The 24,709-nt window shown below is 53.7% G+C and overlaps 1 protein-coding gene across 10 annotated transcripts in view; it reads left to right on the forward strand.

The window, feature by feature from the left end:
- The window catches only part of RAP1GAP2 (RAP1 GTPase activating protein 2), a 217,574-nt gene that overhangs the window by 135,372 nt on the left and 57,493 nt on the right, over positions 1–24,709 (forward strand). For 9 of the 10 annotated variants that reach the window (XR_007911239.2, XM_051824520.2, XM_051824524.2 and 6 more), the window contains 5 exons: positions 17,515–17,550; positions 21,212–21,256; positions 22,191–22,223; positions 22,572–22,784; positions 24,181–24,284. Coding sequence is in view for 9 of the 10 variants with exons in the window: in XM_051824520.2 (XP_051680480.1) it covers positions 17,515–17,550; positions 21,212–21,256; positions 22,191–22,223; positions 22,572–22,784; positions 24,181–24,284 (431 nt within the window). In the remaining variant the exon portion in view is untranslated. Of the gene's footprint in view, positions 1–954; positions 1,110–17,514; positions 17,551–21,211; positions 21,257–22,190; positions 22,224–22,571; positions 22,785–24,180; positions 24,285–24,709 lie in introns of those variants that run through there. The other variant, XM_070061221.1, reaches the window with a different exon arrangement.

Genomic DNA, 24,709 nt, shown 5'->3' on the forward strand with positions numbered 1-24,709 from the left:
AGAGACCCAAGAGCTTGCTGCTGCCTTCCCATCAGCTGCTGCCTTCCAGGGTCCTCGTCAGCAGGGAACTGGAATCGGAATGGAGCTGGGACTGGAACCCGGTGCTCTAATATGGGCTACAAACATCCCAAGCTGTGTCTTTTTTTTTTTTTTTTTTTTTTTTTGACAGGCAGAGTGGACAGTGAGAGAGAGAGACAGACAGAGAGAAAGGTCTTCCTTTGCCGTTGGTTCACCCTCCAATGGCCACCGCGGCCGGTGCACTGTGCTGATCCGAAGGCAGGAGCCAGGTGCTTCTCCTGGTCTCCCATGGGGTGCAGGGCCCAAGCACTTGGGCCATCCTCCACTGCACTCCCTGGCCACAGCAGAGAGCTGGCCTGGAAGAGGGGAAACCGGGACAGAATCTGGCACCCTGACCAGGACTAGAACCCGGTGTGCTGGCGCTGCAGGCGGAGGATTAGCCTATTGAGCCGCGGCGCTGGCCCAAGCTGTGTCTTAACCTCTGTGCTGAATTCCTGCCTGTCTTCTAACGTTTGACCCGTGAGGTTTTAGGATCTGTGGGCCCACAAGGATGCATTCGAAGCTACAGACCCCTGATCTTTCTTTCACTTCGTTCTTATTTTCTTTGTGCATAGAGCTTCCCATTTCACAGATGGGAACATTGAGGCTCCAACTAAGTGGGCCTACCCATAGTGCCACAACCCACAAGGCTTGGCGCTGTTTCCGTTGCGTTTGCAGGCCCTGGGGGGGCTCTCTCACTCCTTCATCCTCTGAGGCCCCAGCACCTCTCCCCTGGGAGGGTCCCCTTACCCTCCTAATGTTTGAGGCGAGGCCGCTCCACCAGCCCCGGCTTCTCTAGAAAAGCCTTCCCAGCAGAGGAGGGTCAAAGGTCGGGGCTGGTTGGCCTGGACTAACAACTCCGGGCGGACACCCAAATCCTGCAGTTCCTTGTCTGATCTTAAGGAAGTTGTCCAGCGTCAGCGCTGTGGTGGCAGCCGCAACAGCAGCAGCCGTAGCAGCCACGGCCGCGGGGCTCAGGCAGGCAGGCAGGGTCCCCACTCCCAGGGGACCGGCCCTGGTGGAACATGATGGATTTCTTGAAGAGCCTTCTGGTGAGTGTCCCGGGGCTGTGGAGCGGTGCCCCTCCAGGCCCTGCTGCCCGAGGGGCTGGGGGCAGAGCCCCTCCTCCTGTCACCTGGCAGGGAGCCCCGAGTGGCTGTTTGCCTACCAAGGGGTGTGGGAGCCGCTTGTCACTCAGGGGAAGGAGGAACAGGAATCAGGCACAGAGGGACTCTGTGTGTGTGTGTGGGGGGGGGGGCAGGACAGGGACCGGGTCAGGGTTCAGGCCTTGGGTGGGCTTCTGGTATGCGAAAGCACAGAGCTCATCTGGGGTGGCTTCTGACCCCTGCCAGGCTCCGCAGGTGGGCACTTCCAGGAGAGAGGGGGAGGGGCTCTTCTTCAAGGCTCCAGCCTGGCCCAGACACTTGGAGCTGCCCGGCCAGCCTGGTGGCCCCAGCCCCTCTTGCTCTTCCTTGCATTGTGGATGGAGCCTCAGAGTGTGGGGAGTGTGGGGCTTGGGTCAGGAGGGAGAGCCGAGGTCTTGTGCTGCCCAGCTGGGCCATCCCTGGAGGGCTTGGTGCCCCTGCTGGAGGACATGGGGCCCAGACTGGCACAGCCGGGGCAGGACTGCTGGGCTCTTCCTCTTTGACGCACCTGCGGGCTGCTGGCCGGCCACTGGCTTGTTTCTTGCCTTTCTTCTCCTCCTTGGCTGTGTCACCCCCTTTTTCTCCAGGGAAGCCTAGGGGGACAGCCTGGGCTTGAGTGTGGGAAGGGACAGGACTCTTGTTTAGGGGGCTGGGCCGAGGAGTTCCCCGGTCTCAGGCTGTGCCATCGTTGGTTCTAGGAGGGGTAAGGGGAATGGGCGACCTTGTAACCAAACAGAAGTGGCCTGGCCTGCCCAGCCCTCGGCAGCAGGTGGCTAGTGATGTACTGGGGGGGCGTGAAGCTGAGGACTGATGCCGTCTGCTGTGTCTTCCCAGAGGACTCTGCAGCTGTTGTCTGGGGAACTGACCGGAAGGGGTGGGAGAGGCAGGGAGCCAGCGAGGGGGCTGCTGTGTGACTCACTACAGTGGCCCGGAAGTGGTGAGAGGCCGTCAGACCTGGACCACGTTTTGATGCAGAGTTGTAGGAGGACTGGGCGTGTGGGGGAGGGGCAGACACACACTCTTACGGTTGTGGCTCACGTGTCAGTTGGCTTGCGGTGCTGCTCCCAGAGGTGGGGACACTGGCTGTGGCACAGGAAGAATTTTTGTTTACTTACTTAATTTGTTGGAGAGGGAGAGAGAGAAAGAGAAAGGAAGGAAGGTAGTTAGGTTGGTCTGTCTCCTATCTACTGATTCACTCTCCAGATGTCCATAACAGCAAGCTGAGAACTCAGCCCAGGTCTCCCATGTTGGTGGCAGGGACCCAATTACGTGAGCCCCTACCTGCCGCCTCCCAGGACGTGCATTAGCAGGAAGGTGGAATTGGGAGCAGAGCCAGGCCCGGAACCCAGGAGCTCTGATTCTGGGATGTGAGCAGCCCAAGTGGCGTCTTAACTGCTGCACCAAATGCCCTCCCTGGAGGGAGATTTTTGGAGACAAAGAACTGCTGAGAGTTGTTTGGGCTTTGTCAAGTTGGAGACGCCTGTGGCATGCTGCGTGGGAGATGCTGAGCTGGCAAACCCAGGTAGATCTGGACGTGAGCTGTGTTCTCTCTTGGCTGCGTTCTCTGTGGACATGTCGCCTGGCCACTCCAGCCCTCCAAGCCCTTCACCCTCCCTCCCTGGTCCTAGGGCTAGTGTTTGCAAAGTGCCCAACTCGGTGCTCAGCAGAGGCTACCTCGGCGCTTAAACTCTGCTTATCTCGTGTCATTTCCCAGCAGGAACACTCAGTGGCTCCCCACTGTCCTGAGCAGAGCTTGGGATTTGTGTCCTGGGGACTCATGTGGGTTACGGGTCTATTGTGTTTGGTCCACGTGGAGATTTTTTTTTATCGAGTTAATTACCAGGGTATAAACATTTGGTTTGTGGCTTATCTTGAAATTCCAGCAGTGTTAAGCTTGTGCTTCCACTTGGCAGCCCCTTGTGGGCATCAGCCATTGTTTTACTCCTCCACTCTTCTTATTTTTAATCGAGGTGAAATTTATGTAACATAAAATTCATCATTTAAAAGTAACCCGGTCAGTGGCAGTTAGTGTGCTCCGGGTGCTGTGCGGCCACTGGCTCTGTAATTCCAAAATATTTTCATCCCCCCCCCCCGATGAAACCCAACTCTTTCTTCCCTTCTCCCTAGCAACTGCTAATGTTTTCTGTCTTTCTAGGTATTTTTGTAGAAATGAGATCATTAGACTTCTGTATAGCAAAAGTAATCATCAGCAGACTGAAAGGAATGGGGGAAATATTTGCAAGCCTTGTATCAGATAAGGGGTTGGTTTTGAAAAAAAAAAAAAAAAGTGAAGAACTCAATAACAAAACAGCTAGTTACCTGGGAGCAGGCACTGAGGTGTATGCATCCCATATTGGAGTAACTGGATTCAGTTCCTGGCTCTGGATCCTGATTCCAGCTTCCTGCTCATGTAGGTGCTGGGAGGCAGTGGGGATGGCTCAAGTAATGGGGTTCCTGCCTGCCTCCTGGGACACTTGGATTCAGTTCCCAGCCCTGACTCAGCCGTGGCATTGCAGGCAGCTGGGGAATGAACCAGTGGTTGGGTGCTATTTGCCTGTCTCTCTCTCTCAAATACATTTTTTAAAAGTTGATAACCTGATTTAAAAATGGGCTAAAGACTTGAACAGACATTTCTCTGGAGAAGACAAATGATGGCCAATAGGTATATGAAGAGCTGCTCATTGCCATTTGTGATCAGGAAATGCAAATCAAAACAAAGGTGGAGATTGTCACCTATACCTGCTAGGATAACTTCTGTTTCTTTCTCTTTCTCTTTTTTTATTTTTATTTATTTTTAATTTTTAAAAATTTTTAAATTTTTTATTTTTTTATTTTTATTTATTTATTTTTTGACAGGCAGAGTGGACAGTGAGAGAGACAGAGAGAAAGGTCTTCCTTTTGCCGTTGGTTCACTCTCCAATGGCTGCTGCGGCCGGTGCACTGCGGCCAGCGCACCGCGCTGATCCGAAGCCAGGAGCCAGGTGCTTATCCTGGTCTTGCATGGGGTGCAGGGCCCAAGTACTTGGGCCATCCTCCACTGCACTCCCGGGCCACAGCAGAGAGCTGGCCTAGAAGAGGGGCAACCGGGACAGAATCCGACGCCCCGACCGGGACTAGAACCCGGTGTGCCAGCGCCGCAAGGCGGAGGATTAGCCTAGTGAGCTGCGGTGCTGGCCTTCTCTTTCTCTTTTTTTAAAGATTTATTTATTTATTTGAAAGTCAGACTTACACACAGAGAGAAGGAGAGGGAGAAGGAGAGGGAGAGGGGAAGGGGGAGGGGGAGGAGGAGGAGGAGGTCTTCCATCTGCTGATTCACCGCCTGCAACGGCTGGAGCTGTGTCGATCCGAAGCCAGGAGCCAGGAGCTTCTTCCGTGTCTCCCACGTGGGTGCAGGGGCCCAAGGACTTGGGCCATCTTCTACTGCTTTCCCAGGCCATAGCAGAGAGCTGGATCAGAAGTGGAGCAGCCAGGACTTGAACTGGTGCCCGTATGAGATGCTGGCACTGCAGGCGGTGGCTTTACCTGCTATACCACAGTGCCGGCCCCATGGAATGACTTATGTTTAAAAACTCGAGAACAGACTTTAGTGAGGGTGTGGAAAGTTTGGAACCCTTGTGACGCTGGTTTTGGGAATACGAAATGATATAGGTGTTGTGGAAAAAGTAGAGCATTTACTCAAAAACTGGAAAAAAATGGAACTACTGACTTCATTTTTTCGCATGTGGATGTTTCGTTTTCCCCAGCGCCATTTGTTGAAGAGATTGTTCTTTCCTTATGCATTGGTCTTGGTACCCTTGTCAAAAATCAGTTGGCCTGAGGTGGGGCGTGGTGCTGGTGTTGTGGTTCAGCTGGTTAAACTGCCACCGGTGATGCTGGCATCCCATATCAGAGTGCCAGTTGAGTCTGGGCTGTTCAGCTTCTGATCAAGCTTCCTGCCATCATGAAGGTAGTGAAGACGGCCTGAAGACTTGGGCCCCTGGCACTCACGTGGGAAACCTGGAGGGAGTTCCAGGCTCCTGACTTCAACCTGGCCCAGCCCTGGCTGTTGAGGGCGTTTGGGGAATGATCAGCTGGTGAAAGGTTTTCTCTCTGTCCCTCTGCCTTTCAAATAAATAACAATTATTCTTAAAAAACTCAGTCGGCTGTAGATGTACGGGTTTATGTCTAGGCTCTGAGTTCCACTCCTTTGGTCTGCAGCTCTCTATTACACCAGCCCTGAACTGTTTTGATCACTGTAGCTTTGTAGTAAGTTTTGAAATCGGGAAGTATGAGTCCTCCAACTTTGTTCTTTTTCAAGAATGTTTTGGCTAGTCTGCATTCCTGGTATTTTAGGTCAGCTTTTCAGTTTCTAATAAAAAGCTAGGTAGGGTTCTGATAGCAACGGTGATATATCTTCAGACCACTTGTGTGGCCTTCCCATCTTAACAGCATCAAGTCTTCCCGTCCATGAACATGGGATGTCACCCGTCTATTTCATTTCTTTCAGCAATGTTTTGTAGATTTCAGTGTCCACATCTTCTGGTTCAATTTGTTCCTGGGTGTTTTATTTTTTGGGATGCTACTGCAAGTGGCATTTTTTTCTTGCTTTCCTTTTCCAATTGTTTCTTGCTGATGTATGGAAACACACGGGGCTTTTGTCCTTCACAGCTTTTATGACTCTCTTTGTTTGCTCTGGTGGTTTTTGTGCTGAGTTCCTTGAGATTTCCAACACAGGATCGTGTTTTCTGAAAGTAGAGGTGGTTTCACTTTTTCCTTTCTATTGTAGATGACTTATTTCTTTGCTCTGGCTAAAACTTTCAGTTCATTGAATATTAGCGCTGAAAGCAGGCATCCTTATCTGTTCCTAATCTTGGGGAGAAAACCTTTGGTTATTCACCACTGAGTGTGATGTTTGCTGTTTTTTTTTTTTTTTTTTTAAAGATGTATGTATTTATTTGAGAAGCAGAGTTACAGATACAGAGAGGGAGAGACAGACAGAGAGCGAGGTCTTCCATCCCCTGGTTCACTCCCCAGATGGCCGTAATGGCCAGTGGCGGGCCCATCTGAAGCCAGGAGCCAGGAGCTTCTTCCAGGTCTCCCATGCGAATAAGGGGCCCAAGCACTTGGACCAGCTTCCCCTGCTTTCCCAGTCCATCAGCAGGGAGCTGGATCAGAAGTGGAGCAGCCGGGACTTGAACTGGTGTGCACATGGGAAGTTGGCGCCCCAGGCAGATGCTTGACTTACTATGCCTCAGCACCACCTTCTGTGGGTTTTTAAATATTGCCCTTCAACAGGCAATTTTTGAAGGAAATTCCCTTTTATGCCTAGATTCCCAAGTTTTGTTTTTTTTTTTTTTTTTTTTTCATGAAAAGATACTGGATTTTATCAATTGCATCTGACTCAATTGAGTTGACCATGCATTTTTTTTTTTTCCTCTTGATTTTCTCACATTGAGGCAAACTTGCATTCCTGGGATAAATCCCACTTGGTCATGGCATATGCCAATATGCTATTGAATTTGGTTTGCCTCTGTATCTGTGAAAGATTGGTCTGTGGTTTTCTTGTGGTTCTTTCGTGTGGCTTCGGTAATGTGGGCCTCATAGACTAGGGTGGGAAGTATTTCCTCCTCCTCTTCTGTTGTTTTGGGAGAGTGAGAGAGGTTGATGCTGCTGCTGCTTTAAGTGTTAGGTGGAGGTCACTGTGAAGCCATTTGGACCTAGCTTCTCTTTGTTGAGAGGTTTTAAATGACTGATTTAATCTCTGTACTTCTTACTCTTTGATGTTGTTTTTCTGGTATCTGTAGTCATTTGTACTGCCTTTGTTTTTTTCTTTAATAAGGAATTAAGTTTTTAAAAAATTCTTTTAAAAATTTAATTGAGAGGTAGAGTTACAGAGGGAGAGACAGAGAATAGTCTTCTATCCACTGATTCACTCCCTAGATGGCTGCAATGGCCGGAGCTGAGTCTATTTGAAGCCAGGAGCCAGGAGTTTCTTTCTGGTCTCCCACGTGGGTGCAGGGGCCCACGCACTTGGACCATCTTCGACTGCTTTCCCAGGTCATTAGCAGAGAGCTGGATCAGAGGAGGAGCACCTGGGACTTGAACCAGTGCCCATATGGGATGCCAGCACTGCAGGCAGAAGCTTAGCCTACTGTGCCACAGCACTGGCTGCGTCATTTGCACTTTCAAGTCCTGTCTTAGAGACTTGAATATGTGTGCCTAATTTTTTATTTTTGTTACTTTAAAATTTTATTTTAATTTTTAAAAGATTTTATTTATTTGAGAGGTAGAGTTAGAGAGAGAGAGAGAGAGAGAAAGGTCTTCCATACACTGATTCACTCCCCAAATGGCTGCGATGGCTGGAGCTGAGCTGATCACAAGCCAGGAGCCAGGAGCTTCTTCCCTGGGTCTCCCACGTGGATTCAGGGGCTCAAGCACTTGGGCCATCTTCCACTGCTTTCCCAGGTACCCCTATGGGATGCCAGTGCTGCAGGCAGAAGCCTAGCCTACTATACCTACTATGCCAACTGTGTTGGACCCCAAAATTTATACTTATTTGAAAGGGAGATGGAGAGAGAGGAGAATGATAGATAGATACATAGATTGATAGATAGACAGACAGCTATCAGGATCTTCCATTCACCAGTTGGTTCCCCAGATTGGTCCAGGATGAAGCCAGGAGCCTGGAACTCCATCCATGTCCCCCATGTAGGTGGCAGGGACTCAACCACTTGCCATGACTGCTGCCTCGCAGGAAGCTGGAGTGAGGAGCAGCACCAGGACACAAACCCAGGGACTCTGGTCCGAGATGTGTGCAGCACAACCAGTGTACGAGCTGCTGTGCCAAGCGCCTGTCCCACACCTGGTTTTTAAGATATCCTATGGTCCCAGTCATCTTCCGCCCTTCCCTCCCTTTCCCATCTGTGCTCTGGCGTCTCTGCTCGGAGATGACCTCTTTCACACACCATCTGCATTCACTGTCAAGCACAGTGAATTCCACAGGTCAGTGGTTCTCAAAATGTGGTCTCCTGGGAACTCGTTAGACATTCTCTGGTCAAGACCCAGAACCTGCAGGGGCGGGAAACCCGCAGCTGTGTTCTCACAAGCCCTCCAGGTGCTTCTGGTGCATCCCCAGTGCTGCAGGGGATGGAACACCTCTGCAGGCGCCTGGTCCTGGGGGACATGGAGAGGTGGTGCTTCTGAGCAGGCCAGCAGCCAGGGCCGTGTGCAGGGGGATAGGAGAGAGGAGTGTGCAGGTGGGGGAACGTGGTTGCGACAGGACCTGATGCTGGAGGGGGCAGCTCCTTGTGGAGGGCACCCATTGGAGATGGGGTTGGCTGTCCAGCGTGAGCGGTGCCAGCAGGAGCCCCGACCCTGGTCATCTGAGGAGCCAGCCCTGCCCGGTTCCAGTCTTAAGACTCCGCCTCCACTGCCTGCTTTATCCTCGTCTTGCACGGTGGAGAATTCAGTCACTCACCAGCGATGCTTCTTGAGTCTGTAGTGTGCTGGGCACCTCTGGGGCCAGGGATGTAGCAGGGGACCCGGCAACGGAGTCCTGCCCTCAGAGGCCTTCTCTTCTGGCGAGGCGACCTCTGAGCTCCTGCTGGGAACAGCCAGGCGGGCGGCCAGCTGCTGCTTACCCTGCAGGCCCTGTGCAGGGGGACACCTGGGCCAGCAGCTGAGTCAGGCAGCCGTGGGGGCACATCTGCTTTTCTTTTGTGATGTTCTTCTCTGTGGGGGATGAGAGACTGGCTGTGATTGGTTTTCTTCCTTCCCCCAGTTCTGCCCAGCCTGCATCTCCACTCCATTCCCCTGGGATCCACGTGGGTGGAGAAGTCCTTGCCATGCCATGTTTCTCCTTGCTGGTGCTGTGCCTTTGCCTGCTCACTGGGTGTCCTGGATGCAGGCGGGCAGGGATAATGAGGTGACGGCTGCTGTGCATCGTGCGTGTGGTGTGTGTGCTGGGCAGTGGATGGGCCAGGCTGTGCACCTGCTGGCTCATGTGCTCCTAGCACAGCCCTGGGAGTTGGTGCTGGCATGAATGCAACTGCAAGGTGCAGGCCCCTCAGACAACATCATCCCATGCTGGGAGCAGTGGGCCTGTGGCCCCTCCTTGGGGAGGGGGGCATGGCAAGGCCACCCACACATGAACAGACCCCTTCTACTGGAGCAGAAGGGGGAACCCAGAGCTAGGGTCAGAGAGACCCTAGAGCTAGAGGTTCAGAGGTTCAGAGGAACCCAGAGCTAGGGTCAGAGAGACCCTAGAGCTAGAGGTTCAGAGGAACCCAGAGCTAGGGTGTGTGGGTGGGGTCTCACTGCTGGGGTGCGGCAGGGAGAGGAAGAACAGGGAGCTGCCAGTCTGCATGGAGAAGTCATGTCCATGTCCAAGTAGCGGGGCTGCTCCGCCCACAGGAAGGGCACAGGTTCTGACCTGGGTAGTGGTGACCCCCTCATCCCTCTGGCACAGCCATACAGAATCTCTGTGTCTGGTGGTTCTGCAAAACCACGATCCAAGATACTTGAAAATAATTACACCATGCACAGACTTTCTGTCATTCTTCCCTGAGCAACAATTTGACGACTACTGACATAGTGCTTGCCTTGTGTTAGGGATTATAAGTAATCTAGAGATGATTAAAGGATGGGGAGGGCCTTTGGCCCGGTGGTTAAGGTGCCACTTGAGATACGCACATCCCATTTCAGAGTGACCATGTTCCAGTCTTGGCTCCGGGCTCACTGGGAGGCCGCAGGCGATGACTCAAGTTGTTGTGTCCCTGGCCGGTCCACGTGAGAGACCTGGATCGAGTTCCTGGCCCAGCCCCGGCACTTGTGAGCATTTGGGAGTGAACTAGCCGATGGGAGCTCGCTCTCTCTTTGTGCCGCCGTCTCTCTCCCTGTCAAATAGAATAAGTAAAGGAGACATGAAGACGTGAAATGCGTGGGAGGATGTGCATGTGCCCTGTTTTACGTAAGGGACGTGGGCATCCATAGGTTTCGGTATCCGTGGGGACCCAGGGCGGCCGTCCTCACACAGACGCCCCGTTCCTCCCGTTGCTTCCACCCTGCTGCCCGCTTGAGGACGTCCCAGACCCCAGTGGCTCCTCGCAGTCCCTGCTCACGTCTGCTCCTCTGAAGACCCCCTCTGCCCTTGGCAGGAAGCCCAGGCCGTTTCCACATGAGGAGGGGGGAAGGAGAGGGGTGGGCCGGTCCCTGGGGCCAAGCCCTGGCCCTGGGTGATGATTTCACGGCCTACTTGACTGGCGGTTACAGCAGAGCCCAAGGGGAAACCCTGGCCTCCGCTCTGATTTGGGTGGCAACGGCTGTTGCTAATAATAAACGAGACAGCTGAGCGGCCGCTGCCTGGATGCGGGGGCCGGGCGACATTTCCCTGCAGAAACCCTGGGCCGGCTTCCTGCCCGAGGGAGATGCCCTTCCCACGGCTGCCCCGGGCAGGACTTCAGTCCGTCCTGTAGGGCGTGGGGGACAAGGCTGATGAGTCAGGGAGCGTTTATTGAGTGCCTGCTGTTGTGTTGTTGGCAGCGTGAGAGGTTCTCCGGGTGTGTGGACAGGGGTGGGTCTCCCTGGCTGGCCTGAGTCAGCTGGCCTCCGTGTGGAAAAGGAGACTCACCCTCTGCCCAGGCTGCGTCTGTCCCCTTGGAAAGTTCACCGAGTCGCTGAGAAGTGGTTTGTGCTCCCGGGCGCTATCCAGGCAGGAGTTGTCCACCCAGTGCGGGGCTCGTGGCCAAGGCTGAATCATAGCCTTCCTCTCCCCAGCGGTGCCCAGCACCTTCATTCAGGAAGCGTCACACAGCTGTTATTGAGAGCAATCTAAACACATCATTCCTGGGGACGCAGTGACGTCCAGAAACCGAGTGTCCCGAAACTGCCAGGCCGCGTCCGTGGGGATGGAGCCTGCTCCTAGAGCGAGCTTTCCAGGCGTTCCTTCCGACAGCGGCTGTTTACCCGATGCTCACTGCGCCCCGGGTCCTGGCTGCACAACACTTGTACACGTTCTCATCCCGTCCACATCAGAGCCCCACAAGCCAGGCTTTCTTTGATTCAGTTTCCAGGTAAGGACATTAAAGAGAGGAATTAAGAGACTGCGTCATGTATGTGCCACGCAGCTGGGCCCTGGTGGCTCAACCACTCCCAGACCCGGCCTCTGATCCCTGGGCTCTGCCGCCTGCTCTCCTTCTCCTGTAGACCCAAGTGGTGCGGCTCTGCCTTGATGATTCCGCCTGGATTCCTGGGTTCAGAGTCCCTCAGACCTGAACTTTCCCAGCTTTCCCTTCCCGTGTGACCTTTGAGAGGTATTTGACCAGAGGCCTTGGTTCAGCCAGACTGATCCACTTACCACTCATCAAATATATGTGCTGCTTCCCTTTCCCACCTAAAAAAATTAAAAAAAAATTATTTATTTGAAAGGCAGAATTATACACACACGGGGGGCAGGGGGGGAGAGTGAGAGTGAAAGAGAGAATATCTTTCCTTCCTTGGTTCACTCCCCAAGTGGCCACAACAACCAGGGCTGGGCCAGGCTGAAATCAGGAGCCAGGAGCTTCTTCTGGTCTCCCACATGGGTGCAGGGGCCCAAGCACCTGGGCCATCCTCCAATCTTCCAGTGCCTTCCCAGGCTCATCAGCAGGAGCCACCAGGACTTGAACCAGTGACCTGATTGGGGATGTTGGTGTCACTTAACCCCCTGCATCCCTCACGCTGGCCCCTTTCCCACTGCTGCCAGCTTCGTGCCCTCTTCCCCCTCCTTGGCCACGTGGATTCCCTCTGGGCCTTAGAGTCTGCCCGGGATCCTGGGTCTTACAGGAAGCCTTCCTTGAGGTCCTGGTTTTACGCTGTGTCCGCACATTGTCTGATGCTCAGCTCTTCACGAGGTGGGACCGGACTTCCCTCCCCGTGAGGCCAGGCTGGGCTTCCCTTTGACCTCTGACGAGTAGGATAAGGAGGAAGCGGTGATGCGTGATCTCAGAGGCGTGAAAGGTCCTGCAGCTTCGTCTGCGTGCCCTGCTCTTCACCTTCCAATGACCGCAGCCCCTGCCGACATCCCGGCTGCAACCACACGGGAAACCCTGAGCCAGGACTGCACAACGAGACCACTCCTGGGTTCCAGGCCACAGAAATTGTGTTGGGCCCTTAGATTTTAGAGTAATTTCTTTTCTTCTTTCTTTCTTTCTTTTCTTTTCTTTTCTTTTCTTTTCTTTTCTTTTCTTTTCTTTTCTTTTCTTTTCTTTTCTTTTTTCTTTTTTTTGGACAGGCAGAGTGGACAGTGAGAGAGAAGAGACAGAGATAGAGAGAAAGGTCTTCCTTTTCTGTTGGTTCACCCTCCAATGGCCGCTGCGGCTGGCGCACCGCGCTGATCCGAAGGCAGGAGCCAGGTGCTTCTCCTGGTCTCCCATCGGGTGCAGGGCCCAAGCACTTGGGCCATCCTCCACTGCACTCCCTGGCCACAGCAGAGAGCTGTCCTGGAAGAGGGGCAACTGGGATAGAATCCGGCGCCCCAACCAGGACTAGAACCCGATGTGCCGGCGCTGCAGGCGGAGGATTAGCCTATTGAGCCACAGCGCTGGCCAGATTTTAGAGTAATTTCAATAGAAAATGAAATGCGTCCTCCCAGCAAAATGCGCGTAGCCTCCTTGGCAAGAATGCCTGTGCTCAGGGCACCTGTGATGCAGCTCTAGAGCTTGTCGTCTTGTAATCAAGGCCCGATGCCCTGGAAGCTGGGCCCTTGCCTGGTACTTTCAGGATCCGATCTGTGGCCTTGAAGGTGCTTACTCCATTGGGACTAACTGATTGACCCGTAGATGGGTGTCGTCTAGGAATACAGCTAAAGTTAAAAAAATTTTTTTGTTAGCAATCCTACAAATTTATGGGTTACTGTGTTAAAGTTTTTTGATTGTCAGCTTACATGGATGGCAGAGAGTGAGCTAGATTTGTGGGTGATTCAGGAAAGCTTCTTAGTGTACCCAGAGCCGAGGGTGCACTGGGGGGTGAGTTGGCGTGGCTCCCGGGGCTTTGTCCAGGCACTGTAGGCTGAGTGCCTGTGGTCCCTTGTCCAGCTTGTTGTGAAGTCATGAAAAGGCCTGTAGCTGGAGGCAGTGGAAGCAAGGAAGGGCTGTCAACATATTAAACACATCGATCAGTGCAAAAATAGTCTGTAATTTTTGTAGAAACTTCTAAAAACACTGAAAAGCAAAAGGGAGGAAGAATAATTGCCCTCACCTCTACCTCGCGTTGTCCCGTCTCCTTACGACAGTTTCCTCTGGAGGGGTAGTGCGTGTACCCGCGTGCAGAACACGCACACACAGACAGACACCAACAGGTTTTCTGTGTTGAACTGAAAGCAAGAGGATTCCCTTGTTCTATTCCCTGTTTTTCTCGCTTAGCGATCGTTGTGAATCTTTGAGCATAATTAACACAAATCTCTTGTCATGCGGTATTGGCTGAGGATGCTCCTGTGGGTTTTTGTTGTTGGCCTCTCTGCAGGCTGTTTGCTTCCACACTTTGTGTGCAGGTAATGCCGTGGCAGATACCCCTGTACATGTGCCCTTGTGCAGTTGCTCAAACATTGCTGTAGGAAAGGTTCCCTAGAATGAGTCCATTGGACCAAAGGAAGCTTAGGACACAGATGGCCCAGTGCTCTTTTGAAAGGGCTGGGCCAGGCCTGCGGTGACCTGTGTCCTTGACCCCCTGCCCTTGCCCACACTGCCCATCTGAGAGCTGAGAGATGCTGTCTTTCCATGTTAACTTCTTGAATAACTGGTGGGGTTGGCCGTGTTGCCACGTGTTTGATGGTCATTGTGTGCTTCTCCTTCAGCTGTTTGTTCATTCCCTTTGTTCATCTTTTTTGGTTACTTTTATGGAACTTATTTATCAGAAGTTTGTTTATGCAAGTAATGTGGGTCTACATATTTGTGCATGAGAGGAAACATCAAGCCCCACACCCTTCACCACACTCATCCTCCCTTCTTGATGGGATCATTCATTGAGACTTTGAGGTAAATCATTTTGTATGCATTTCTATACATAGAGGTGGCTTTAGGTATTAAGGTGTGTGTTTTTTTGTTTTTTGTTTTTTTTTTAATAAGAATGGATCCTATTCAATGTGGTGTTCTCTGATTTGCTGCTTACCCCAGCTGCATGCATCTTGGAAAACATCTTAGGTAACCTTATACGTCTCTTGCTCTCTTTTTGAATGGTTGCGTGGTTTTTCTGGGCAGCTTTATTGAGATGAGATTTACATACCGTGAGTCACCCATTTACAGTGGACAGTTCAGTGGTTTTTGGTCTATTCACAGGATCGCGCAACCACCTCACAGTCAATTTTAGAACATTTTCATCGTCTCAAAAAGAAACACAGTACCTCTTAGCTCTCAGCTTCCTGCCATCCCCCGCCCCCAGCCCCAGGCAACCACTGATCCACTTGCTGTCTCTATGAATTTGCGTATTCTGGACAGTTTATGTAAATGGAGACATAATGTACATGTCTCCATGTTCATGTCTGCCTTCTTTCACTTAGTGTAATGTTTTCAGAGTTCTGTGTTGAGGCATGCTGCAGTGTTTCCTTTCCTTTCCTGGGCCACTACTATTCCATCGTGTCTAGTAGGGTGCACTTTGTTGATGGACATGTGGGTTGATTGTACTTTTTGGCAAGAATGAACAATGCTGCAATGAACATTTGTGCACAATTGTTTGAGGATCTGTTTTTGGTTCTTTTGGGTATATACATAGGAGTGTATGGGTGAGTCATGTTGCAGTCTATGTTTAACCTTTATTTATTTATTTGAAAGGCGGAGGCAGAGAGAGCGAGCTAGCGAGAGCGCTCTCACCTGCTGGTTCATTCCCCAAATGCTCCCCGTGGCCAGGACTGGGCTGTGGGGAAAGCCAGGAGCAGGGGACTCAACCCAGGCCTCCGACTTGGGCTATCACTGCCTCCTCCCGGAGTCTGCATTAGCAGGGCCCTGGCGTTGGCATGCTGGATGCTGGCCCCACATACTCCCATGTGGTATGTGACCGTTCTAAATGCCTGCCCCTATGTTTAACTTTTTGCGGAGCTGCCAAATTGTTTTCCACAGCAGCTGCACTGTTTTACATTCCTACCAGCAATATGTGAGGCCTTCAACTTCTCCACGTCCTTGCCAATACTTGCTGTTTTCTGTTTTTTGATTATAGCTGTCGTTGGGGTATGAATGGTATCTCGTTGTGGTTTTGATTTGCATTTCCTGATGGTGAATGATGTTGAGTGTATTTTTATGTGCTCATTGTACATTTGTATATCTTCTTTGGGGAAATGTATGTTCAGTTCATTTGCTCATTGTTTTTTTTTAAAGATTTATTTATTTATTTGAAAGGCAGATTTACACACACACATACACACGCACACACGCACACACACACACACAGAGAGAGAGAGAGAGAGAGAGAGAGAGAGAGAGAAGTCTTCCATCCGCTGCTTCACTCTCCAAGTGGCCGCAACGGCCAGAGCTGTGCCAATCTGAAGCTAGGAGCCAGGAGCTTCTTCCAGGTCTTCCACATGGGTGCAGGGGTCCAAGCACATGGGCCATCTTCTACTGCTTTCCCAGGCCACAGCTGAGAGCTGGATCGGAAGTGGAGCGACTGGAACTCGGACCGGCACCCATATGGGATGCCGGCACTGCAGGTGGAAGCCTCACCTGCTATAGCACAGTGACGGCCCCATTTGCTCATTTTAAAACTGACCTTTTTGTTTTTTACATTTAAGTTCTTTATCAGATATATGGGTTGCAAATATTTCCTCCTAGTGTGTGGTCTGTCTTCACTTTCTTGACAGTGAGAAGTTAGTGTTAATTCTTTTAATGTTTGGTAGAACTTACAAATGAAGCCATCTTGTAGTTCTTTGATCACTAATTCAGTCTCTTTATACATTCTATGTCTTTTTAGATTTTGTATTTCTTTCTGAGTAGTTTTGGTAGGTTTGTGGTTTTCTAGGAATCTGTCCATTTCATCTAAAAGTTTGGTTTATGTACACCCAGATGTTTATAGTATTTGTGTTTGAGTCTGTGAATGCTACTTAATCTAACCGATTTCCCATAGGCTAACATTTAAGTCGTGTCCATTTTTACTGTCGCTAACAGTGCAGCCGTGAACGTTTGAGAGTGTCTGTCTTTGAGCACACGTGTGAGTGTGTCAGTGAGGATTTCTAGGAGTGCAATTGCTGGGTCTGAGGTCTGTGTGTTTAAGGGGTTCATTGTTCTGCCCCATGTTGTCTTCCTGTTCGCTTCTCTGTCCTTGCTGATTTGTGGGGTTCCTTACATCTGATAGTCTCCGCCTCCTGGAGTCAGCAAGAGTGCACAGTGCTGATGGCGCGTCTGTGCCCAGAGCAGGTGGGAAGGGCAGGTTTGGGACCTGGGTGTTAGGTGGCTGCTTCTGGGGGGCTCGGGGGCATTGGATGTGGAATCCCCAAGTCCACTCCTGTACATTCACCGTGGGGTTTCCAGACCCTACCACGTAGGTGGCAGGAATCCAGCTACTTGAGCCATCGCCTGCTGCCTCCCAGGGTACACATGAGCAGGAAGCTGGAGTCCAGAGCTGGATCCAGGCATTGAACCCAGGTCCTCTGATATGGGACACGACCATCCCAGCTGGTGTCTGAGCCACTAGGCCAACCGCCCAGCCCCAGCTTGAGATTTTTAAAATAATCCATCCAGGCCCTGGAGGCTCACTCAGAGGTGTTCAGGCTGCACAAGCTCTAGGGTCCCAGAGGCTGCCTGGGGGCGGGGAGGGGAGGGACGGGTGCGTGCAGGGGTGGCAGCCCAGCGGTGGTGGTGGTGGTGGTGGTGGTGGTGGTGGGTTGGCTCTGCCCTCCCTGGTGGCGGCGGTGGTGGTAGTAGCGGTGGTGGTGGTAGTGGTGGTGGGTTGGCTCTGCCCTCCCTGGCTGTGTGCATCGGATTCAGAGTGCAGTTTCCAAGGAGGAGACAGAGTGCTGTGTGTCTATAGCAGTTGACACTGCCTGGGTTGGTCATCTTGGCTCTTGTGGGGGTAAAAACACAAATACGAATCCGGCTGGAGGCCTTTGGGGGGACCTGGCTTCCCCACTCCCCCACCCCCCCTCCACAGAGCCACTTGCCTGCCCACGCCTGTTTTATTCTTGCTTCTGTCTGTGGGGTGTTGTGGCCCTGCAGCCCAGCAGAGGCAAAATCAAATGATCTTTCTTTGTCCAAATGAATGTAGTCCCCAGGGAAACCTGGCTCAGCTTCCAGACAGTCGGGGGGAGGGGGAGGGAGGCCCAGGGACCTCCTGGCTGACGCCCATCTCTCTCCCCACCCTGCTTTGTGTCTTTCAGTCCGCTGAGTTCTTCGAGATGCTGGAGAAAATGCAGGTGAGCACCTCCATGGGTGGGAGCAGCCACACCCCTGGGGCGAGTGTGCAGGAACCCTGGGGCGAGTGTGCAGGAACCCTGGGGCTCTCAAAGGCCAGCCCAGGTCTGGGAGGGGCCCGGGGCTGGGCAACCTGAGGCCATGGCACTGTTGAGCCACACAGAGCACTTGGGGAAGGCTCCTGCCTGGAAAACCAGAAAGATCCAAAGCAGAATCTCCCCAGCAGAGTAGCCAGGATGCCAGATACCCCATGGATGTGGGAGGCTTGCAAAGGGTCTCTTGTTCCTGGAGGAGGGAGGAAAGAAAGCCTGGGAAAGCCCCTTCTTGGGGCTGGCACGTTGTATCCAGGCAGCAGAGCAGCAGGCTGGGAGGCTGTTCCAAGTTCAAGTCCTGCATTGAACACTACACTTTCCTTAATACTCCAAGCTGCTAAATAGATCAAAGGACAATACCATTGACAGGATACTTGGAAAGGAACGAGAGCATGTGTGTCAGTACTTGGTAGCCCTGCAGAGAAGTCGGTGTGCAGTGTGGATCTGGGGACTTGGGGTCCTCTATAATTACACTTGACTTCTCCCAAATCTGGGTTCTGCACCTGCAGATCCAACCAACCACAGATGGAAAATACTTGGGGGACAGGGGGATTGCATCTGTGCCGGATGTACGCAGACTTTATTTCCTGAACAATACACTGTAACAACTATTTACCCAGCATTTACATTCTACTGTGGGTATCATACTGTGCCCTTTTATGTAAGGATCTCAAGCATCCCAGGAGCAAATGCCCATGCGTACCGAGGGGCAGGGCTCACAGGTTAGAGCTGTGGCACCTGTGCAGGGGTCCAGAAAGTCCAGTGGATATGGTGGAAGGAGTAGGAGGGAGATGCTGACAGTGGGACTTCAGCAAGTTCCTAGGCAACGTGTGTTATGTGGCACGGACGGCCCATGGTGTCGCTGCCGGAATGGCCCCAGCCGCAGGTGCTCAGCGGTTCTCGAGGTGGCTCCTTCCATCCTCCCCAGCCTTAGTGAGCCTTTATCTTTTTGCACTGAAAGGAGCTTATCATTTAATTCCGTTTTCCCATGGGCTTGTTGAAGTTCCCTTGTCTTTCCAGCACTTCCCTTGGCTCAGAGATTGGCAGGTCTTATTTTTTCCCTTGGAAGCAAGGATATTATTGTTATCAGCTCCATTTCACAGGTGAGAACACTGAGGCACAGAGCTAGGAAACAGGAGCAGTCAAGGGTGAATGGATAGTTGTGGGGAGCAATCCGGACTAGACTAAGTTACTCGAATTAGGACTTATTCTATGCATCTGCTCTCCCACAATATGGCGCTGGGAGAGAAGTAAACAGCTTCCGCACAGCTGCCTCCAGTTCAACCAATTAACTGTAGGACTTGCTCCTGATTGGAGAGCAGCGTACTCGGCGTGTGGGCAGCCGAGTTGGGATTGGCAGAGAAGGACTATAAAGGAGGAGAGAAACGGCATGCACCAGGAACATCTATGGGGAACATCTAGCTGAAGGAACACCTGTGCAGCCCCCCAGAGAACCGGCCGGCGGTGTGCCGCTCCCCTGCGGAAGTGGGGAATGCGGCCAGGGGGAACTGCCCTTCCACGGAGGTGGAAGGGATAGTAGCCAACCCGGGAAGAACCAGCAGCAAACCCGGGGAGGGCCGAGCAGACAGAAAGAACAGCGCAGGGTTCAGTGTCGTTCCTCCACGAAGAGGGGGAGCGACAATAGTTGCTTCAGGACCGGAGGCCATGGCCATGGTGCTGGGATATTTTTATCTCAAGTGGCTGCTCTGGGCTCAGGGTTGGGATCCCGTAATAATCTTCTGGAAGCTGTGGGGGAGGGGCAGTGCTGACACGGGGTGGGGGATGGGGGAGAAGCTGCAGGGGGGGTGTCTCCTGAGGAAGGGGGAGGGGCTGTGTCAGGTACAGATGTTAGCGGTGATGGTGTCATTGCCACAAGCCAGGCATCCAGTGCCGCCTCCTGCTCAGTGGTGTGTGGACTGTAGTGCGTCCTATAAACATTTAGGAACTTAGGATCGCGTTGCTGGACCGAGGCTGGCAGGTGCCCCGGCTGCCGCGTATCATTAAGTGCTCAGCTTCTTGGCGCAAAGCCGAGACTTTCCTCCCCGGCCAATGGGATTCCAGCCGTCTGGGCAGCTGGCACGGGCTTTGCAGCTCACCCTGCCTTCTCTCCCAGCCGCCTTCACCCCCAGCTGGTGCCCCCTGCCTCCCCCAAGGCCTCCGGGTGTGAGTGCATAACTGAGCCCTGCATAGCCGTGACTGGCCTGGCCTCCGGCCTCTCCCATTCCACTGTTTTGAGTCTGTAGGGGTTGCTGTCACCCCTCCATGGCAGCTCCCCGGGGCTAGGCTCTTGTTTTCATTCCTCGGTGGTGGCCGACGCCCGCCAGTGTGGTTTGCCGGTGTCCCCTCTCTGTGCCCACAGGGTGCTGGCCCTGGAGAGCTCACAGCTCCCGACAATGGGGTCCTGTGGAGAGGAAGGGCCTGCCGTGTGGCCAGATTCTGTCTTGCCTCATCTCGTGGTTATGGGAATTGAGTCTCAGGGCAGTGAAATGCCTGGGAGACTCCAGATGGCCAGGCCAGGAGTCTGGGAAGTGGAAGAAGGGCACAATCCCTAGGGAGCAGGGGGGCTGAGGGTCCCTGCTGACCTGGGTTCAGGGCCACCCTGCGTCCTTCCAGCTGAGCATCGTTGTTCAAGTCACTCTCCCTCTCTGAGCCTCAGCGTCTTCATCAGGGAGAGAAGGGGGAAATGATGGTAACACCTGCTCAGAGGCTCCCCTGCGGGAGGGGTGAGAGGATGAGCCAGTGGCTGGGGGTGGGGTGGGGTGGGATGGGATGAAGTTTACCTTCCTGCCCCAGAGGCTGTTCCCAGGCTGGGGTGACTCATGCAGGACACAGAAAACAAACTCCTGACATCACCCTTCCCCACCCACCTGCTTGGCCTACCTGGACAGAGTCTGCTGGCCACCCAGGCATTTTTCCCCTGGGTGTGAGAGGAGCATCTGTTGTGGGGGAGGGGCCCTCCCACGCCCAACACTTCCCCCCACCCCGGGCAGCGCTGCAGGGTAGCTCAGCCCAGGGAGTCCCGAGAAGCTGCATCCAGACTGCCCTGTCAGCTGGAGCCCTGGGTTTCTGGTAGCTTGGGGACGGTCACGCACACGCTGGGCAGGTGACCTGGCTTCCAACCCAGGCCCTGCCACCCCCTTGCTGCGCGACCAAGGCCCATCTTACAGATGAGAACTTTGCTTCACAGGGTTTTGACTTGCCCAAGACCACAGGGCTAGTAAGCGGCGGCGCTGGGGACGTCGGCCCCTGTGCTGTGACTCAGGTTCATGCTGCTAACACGCCCAGCTGCCTGGCTGCCTTGCCTGGGGCTGCATGGGGACTGATGGCAGCAAGGTGTGGCCTGGGTGGCGCCAGCACACACCAGCTGTTGTTTCTGCAGTCATTCCTGAGCCCGCAGGGCCCGGTGTGCACAGCGCTCCTCTGCGGGCCTTTTATGGTCCTTGCTTTCCCATGGGGGGATGGGGGAGAAGCTGCAGGGAGGTCTCCTGAGGAAGGGGGAGGGGCTGTGTCAGGCACAGATGTCAGCAGTGATGGTGTCATTGCCATGGTCCTCTTTTCCGTGTTTCCACAGGGGATCAAGCTTGAAGAGCAGAAGCCGGGACCCCAGAAGAACAAGGTGGGCTGGCTTGGCTGGGTGCTGGCGAGGGGCAGGCAGGAGGGGCTGCCAGCATGCTGGGGCCTTCTTTATTAAGGTCATCTTTTGTTTTTCTTTTTAAAAATGTATTCATTTGAGTGGTAGATGGACAAGTAGGTAAACAGGGAGACATAGAATGCGAGAGTGTGGGCCAGGGAGCGCTGCCATCTACTGGTTCACTCCTGAAATGCCCACAGTGGCCAGGGCTAGGCCAGGCTAAAGCCAGGAGCTGGGAACATGGGGTCTCCCACGTGAGCGGCAGGGATGCAACTACTTGAGCCATCGCCTGCTACCTTTCAGGGTCTGCATTAGCAGGAAGCTGGAGTCAGGAACTGAGGCCAGGGATTGCACCCAGGTCCTCCCATTTGGGACATGGGTACCCTAACCATTAGGCTAAACACCCATCCCTAACTTATTTTTTACCAGAGCCCTTAAGTGACTGCACCTTAGGGGGCCCTGGCTTGATGCAGTTCAGGCTGCCTCTGAGAAGGCCTGTCAGATGAGACCCACGGCTTCGTGGCTGGGCCTGGGTCCTCCCCACCCGCCCTATGCATGGACCTGACCTGTGTCTGGGGGTCAGGCTGTGTTGCAGTGGGCAGTCGGCTCTCAGCTTCAGGTTCCACTCCCCGGGTCAGTCATGAGGAGGTCAGGGTGCTGGGTGAGACGGGGTCATCTCCCAGGTTTAGCCTCATGGGGTGAGGACACTCAGCACCTTTGTATGCTACTTCTCCAGCCATTCAGGTGCTGCCAGTTTGGAGGAGAGCTCAGTGGACATCAGGTCCCGGAGCTGCCTCTAGGCTGTTCTTCCATCTGATGTGTGTCCTCCAAAGCTCTCGTGCATCCTGCCAGGCTGACCCAGTGTTCAGAAGTGGGTGCTGCTGGTACTCATGGGGATGTCGTCTGGTTTGTCTTGCAGGATGACTATATCCCGTACCCGAGCATTGACGAGGTAGGAGCCCCTGCTCTGGCTACGCTGCTATCTGCTGTGGGTCCTGTCCCTGGGGAGCTGATGGTGACCATGGTGATGGGCCCTGTCCAGCCCCACATGGGGGACAATGCTGGATCCGCTCTCGGGGGCCTGAGGCCTCTTCTTGTCTTTGTTTTCGTGACCTCAGCTTTTCCATGTTGGAATGGGGGGTGTCCATCCACCTTGGGGCTACAAGATTTTCCACAGAGATGCTGTGGAACCTAGAGGAAGAGTTCATGTCCCTGCCTTTGGCCTCAGGAACCCAGCTCCTTGGGTGGGGACCGCACGGCTGGCCTCCAGCTGCAGGCAGCACCCTCCCTGTGCCTCCAGGTTGTGGAGAAGGGAGGCCCGTACCCGCTCATCATCCTGCCCCAGTTCGGGGGCTACTGGATTGAGGACCCAGAGAACGTGGGCACCCCGACGTCCCTGGGCAGCAGCACCTGCGAAGAGGACGAGGAGGACGGCCTCAGCCCCAACACATTCGGCTACAAGCTGGAGTGCAAGGGTGAAGCCAGAGCCTACCGCAGGCACTTCCTGGGGAAGGTGAGGGCCAGGGCCCGGGGAGCAGAGGGCTGCAGGGGGTGTGGGGGGGTGGGTGGAGGTGCCCGGAGGGCCCGACTCTCTCCTTTCCTTCCTGTTCTGCCCCCTTGGGTGCTGGCTGCCTCTGTCCTAGTTTTGGGGGTCTATCTGGGGGCAGGGCCAGGGGAGCAGTGTGGAAACAGGAGGCCTGGTGGGATGGATTCCCATGGAGAGCACCCCTGCCCCCAGCCAGTGCTATGGGAGGTGGTGTTTGTGGTGAACAGTATGGCGTGGCATTTTAACGGCTCAAGGAAAATCCGTCCTCACACACTGGAGGTGTGGCAGGTCCCTGCGTCCTCAGCCCAGATGGCATGCTGTGAGCCCTTGATTGCTGAAAAGTGACAGTTACATTCCTTTAAAAGTGTTCTGCCTGTCAGACTTGCCAGGTTCCAGGAGTCCCGAGGGCTCATTCTGGAATTCTGTAGCCTAACACAGCTCTGCACAGTCTCCTAAGGAGAAGGCATCATGCAAAGACTTGGGGATCTTGCTGAAATGCAGATTCCCACACTGCTGCCACAGGTCTGGGCTGGGCTCCAGGAGGCTGCATTTTTACTCTTTTTTTTAAAGATTTATTTATTTATTTGAAAGAGTTACAGAGAGAGAGAGAGAGAGAGAGAGAGAATCTTTCATCTGCTGGCTCACTCCCCAAATGGCCACAACAGCCAGAGCTGCACCGATCTGAAGCTAGGAGCCAGGAGCTTCTTCTGGGTCTCCCATGTGGGTGCAGGGGCCCAAACACTTGGGTCATCTTTTACTGCTTTCCCAGGCCATAGCAGAGAGTTAGATTAGAAGTGGAGTAGCCAGGACTCGAACCGGAGCCCACATGGGATGCTTGTACTGCAGGCAGTGGCTTTACCTGATATGCCAGAGCACGGCCCCATTTTTGACTCTTGTTCCCTGAGCCAGGGCTCAGCACCCCCGGTGCAGAGTTCCTGTCATTGCCCTTCAGTGGAGGCACCACTGGACTCCCATAAGTATTTGAAGTGGTCAGGGCTGCTTCCTGGGGGCAGGAGGATGAACTCAGACTTGGGTCTGAACCCTGGAGCTGTCACTTGCTGGTTGTGTGGCCCCGGGCAGCGCTGGTTTCCCCTCTGGGCGTGAGGGTGTTATGGTGGGAGCATGAAGTAGTGGTCAGGATGAACGGAGGGAATGGTCTTAAGCCCCTAGCGCTATGCTCAGCACGTCCTGAGGCCTTGGAGGTTGGGACCTGTTAGTGGGGTCACCATCGCCAGCAGTTGCATGGCTAGCGTCTTCCCCTCTTTCCCGTTGCTTGGAGCTTCTCACTTCTGGTGAGGGAGGTGGTTGGGGGCATGTCTGGAAGGTCTCCTCCTCCCCACTCACCCCTAATTTCTGTTTCCAGGATCACCTGAACTTCTACTGCACAGGCAGCAGCCTGGGGAACTTGATCCTGTCCATCAAGTGCGAGGAGGCGGAGGGGATTGAGTACCTTCGGATCATTCTCAGGTAGGGCTGTGGTACTAGTCGAGGCCACGCCTCTTCCAGGTGGGGCTGCTGAGGCCAGAGTTGGGGGGAGGGCGGCAGAAGTACCAGTCTGGCCAGTGTGGTCTGGGTGTCTTTGGGGAGCAGACCTGCCGTAACCCTGCGGCTATGTCTGATGTGGCCAGGCTGGGAGAACCAGCTGTGGCTGCCAGCTCGCTGAGGGTGGTAAGCACAGTGGCAGCTTGATCTCAAGGTCACCTGGATCAGACCCCGCCTCCCTCCAGATCAGGACCCCGCCTCCCTCTAGATCAGACCCCACCTCCCTCCAGATCAGGACCCCCCCTTCCTCTGGATCGGACCCCACCTCCCTCCAGATTAGAACCCCGCCTCCCTCTAGATCAGACCCAACCTTCCTCTAGATCAGACCCTACCTTCTGCTCTTTCTTGCA

The sequence above is a fragment of the Oryctolagus cuniculus genome, chromosome 17 (genome assembly GCF_964237555.1).
Source record: "Oryctolagus cuniculus chromosome 17, mOryCun1.1, whole genome shotgun sequence".
NCBI lineage: Eukaryota > Metazoa > Chordata > Mammalia > Lagomorpha > Leporidae > Oryctolagus > Oryctolagus cuniculus.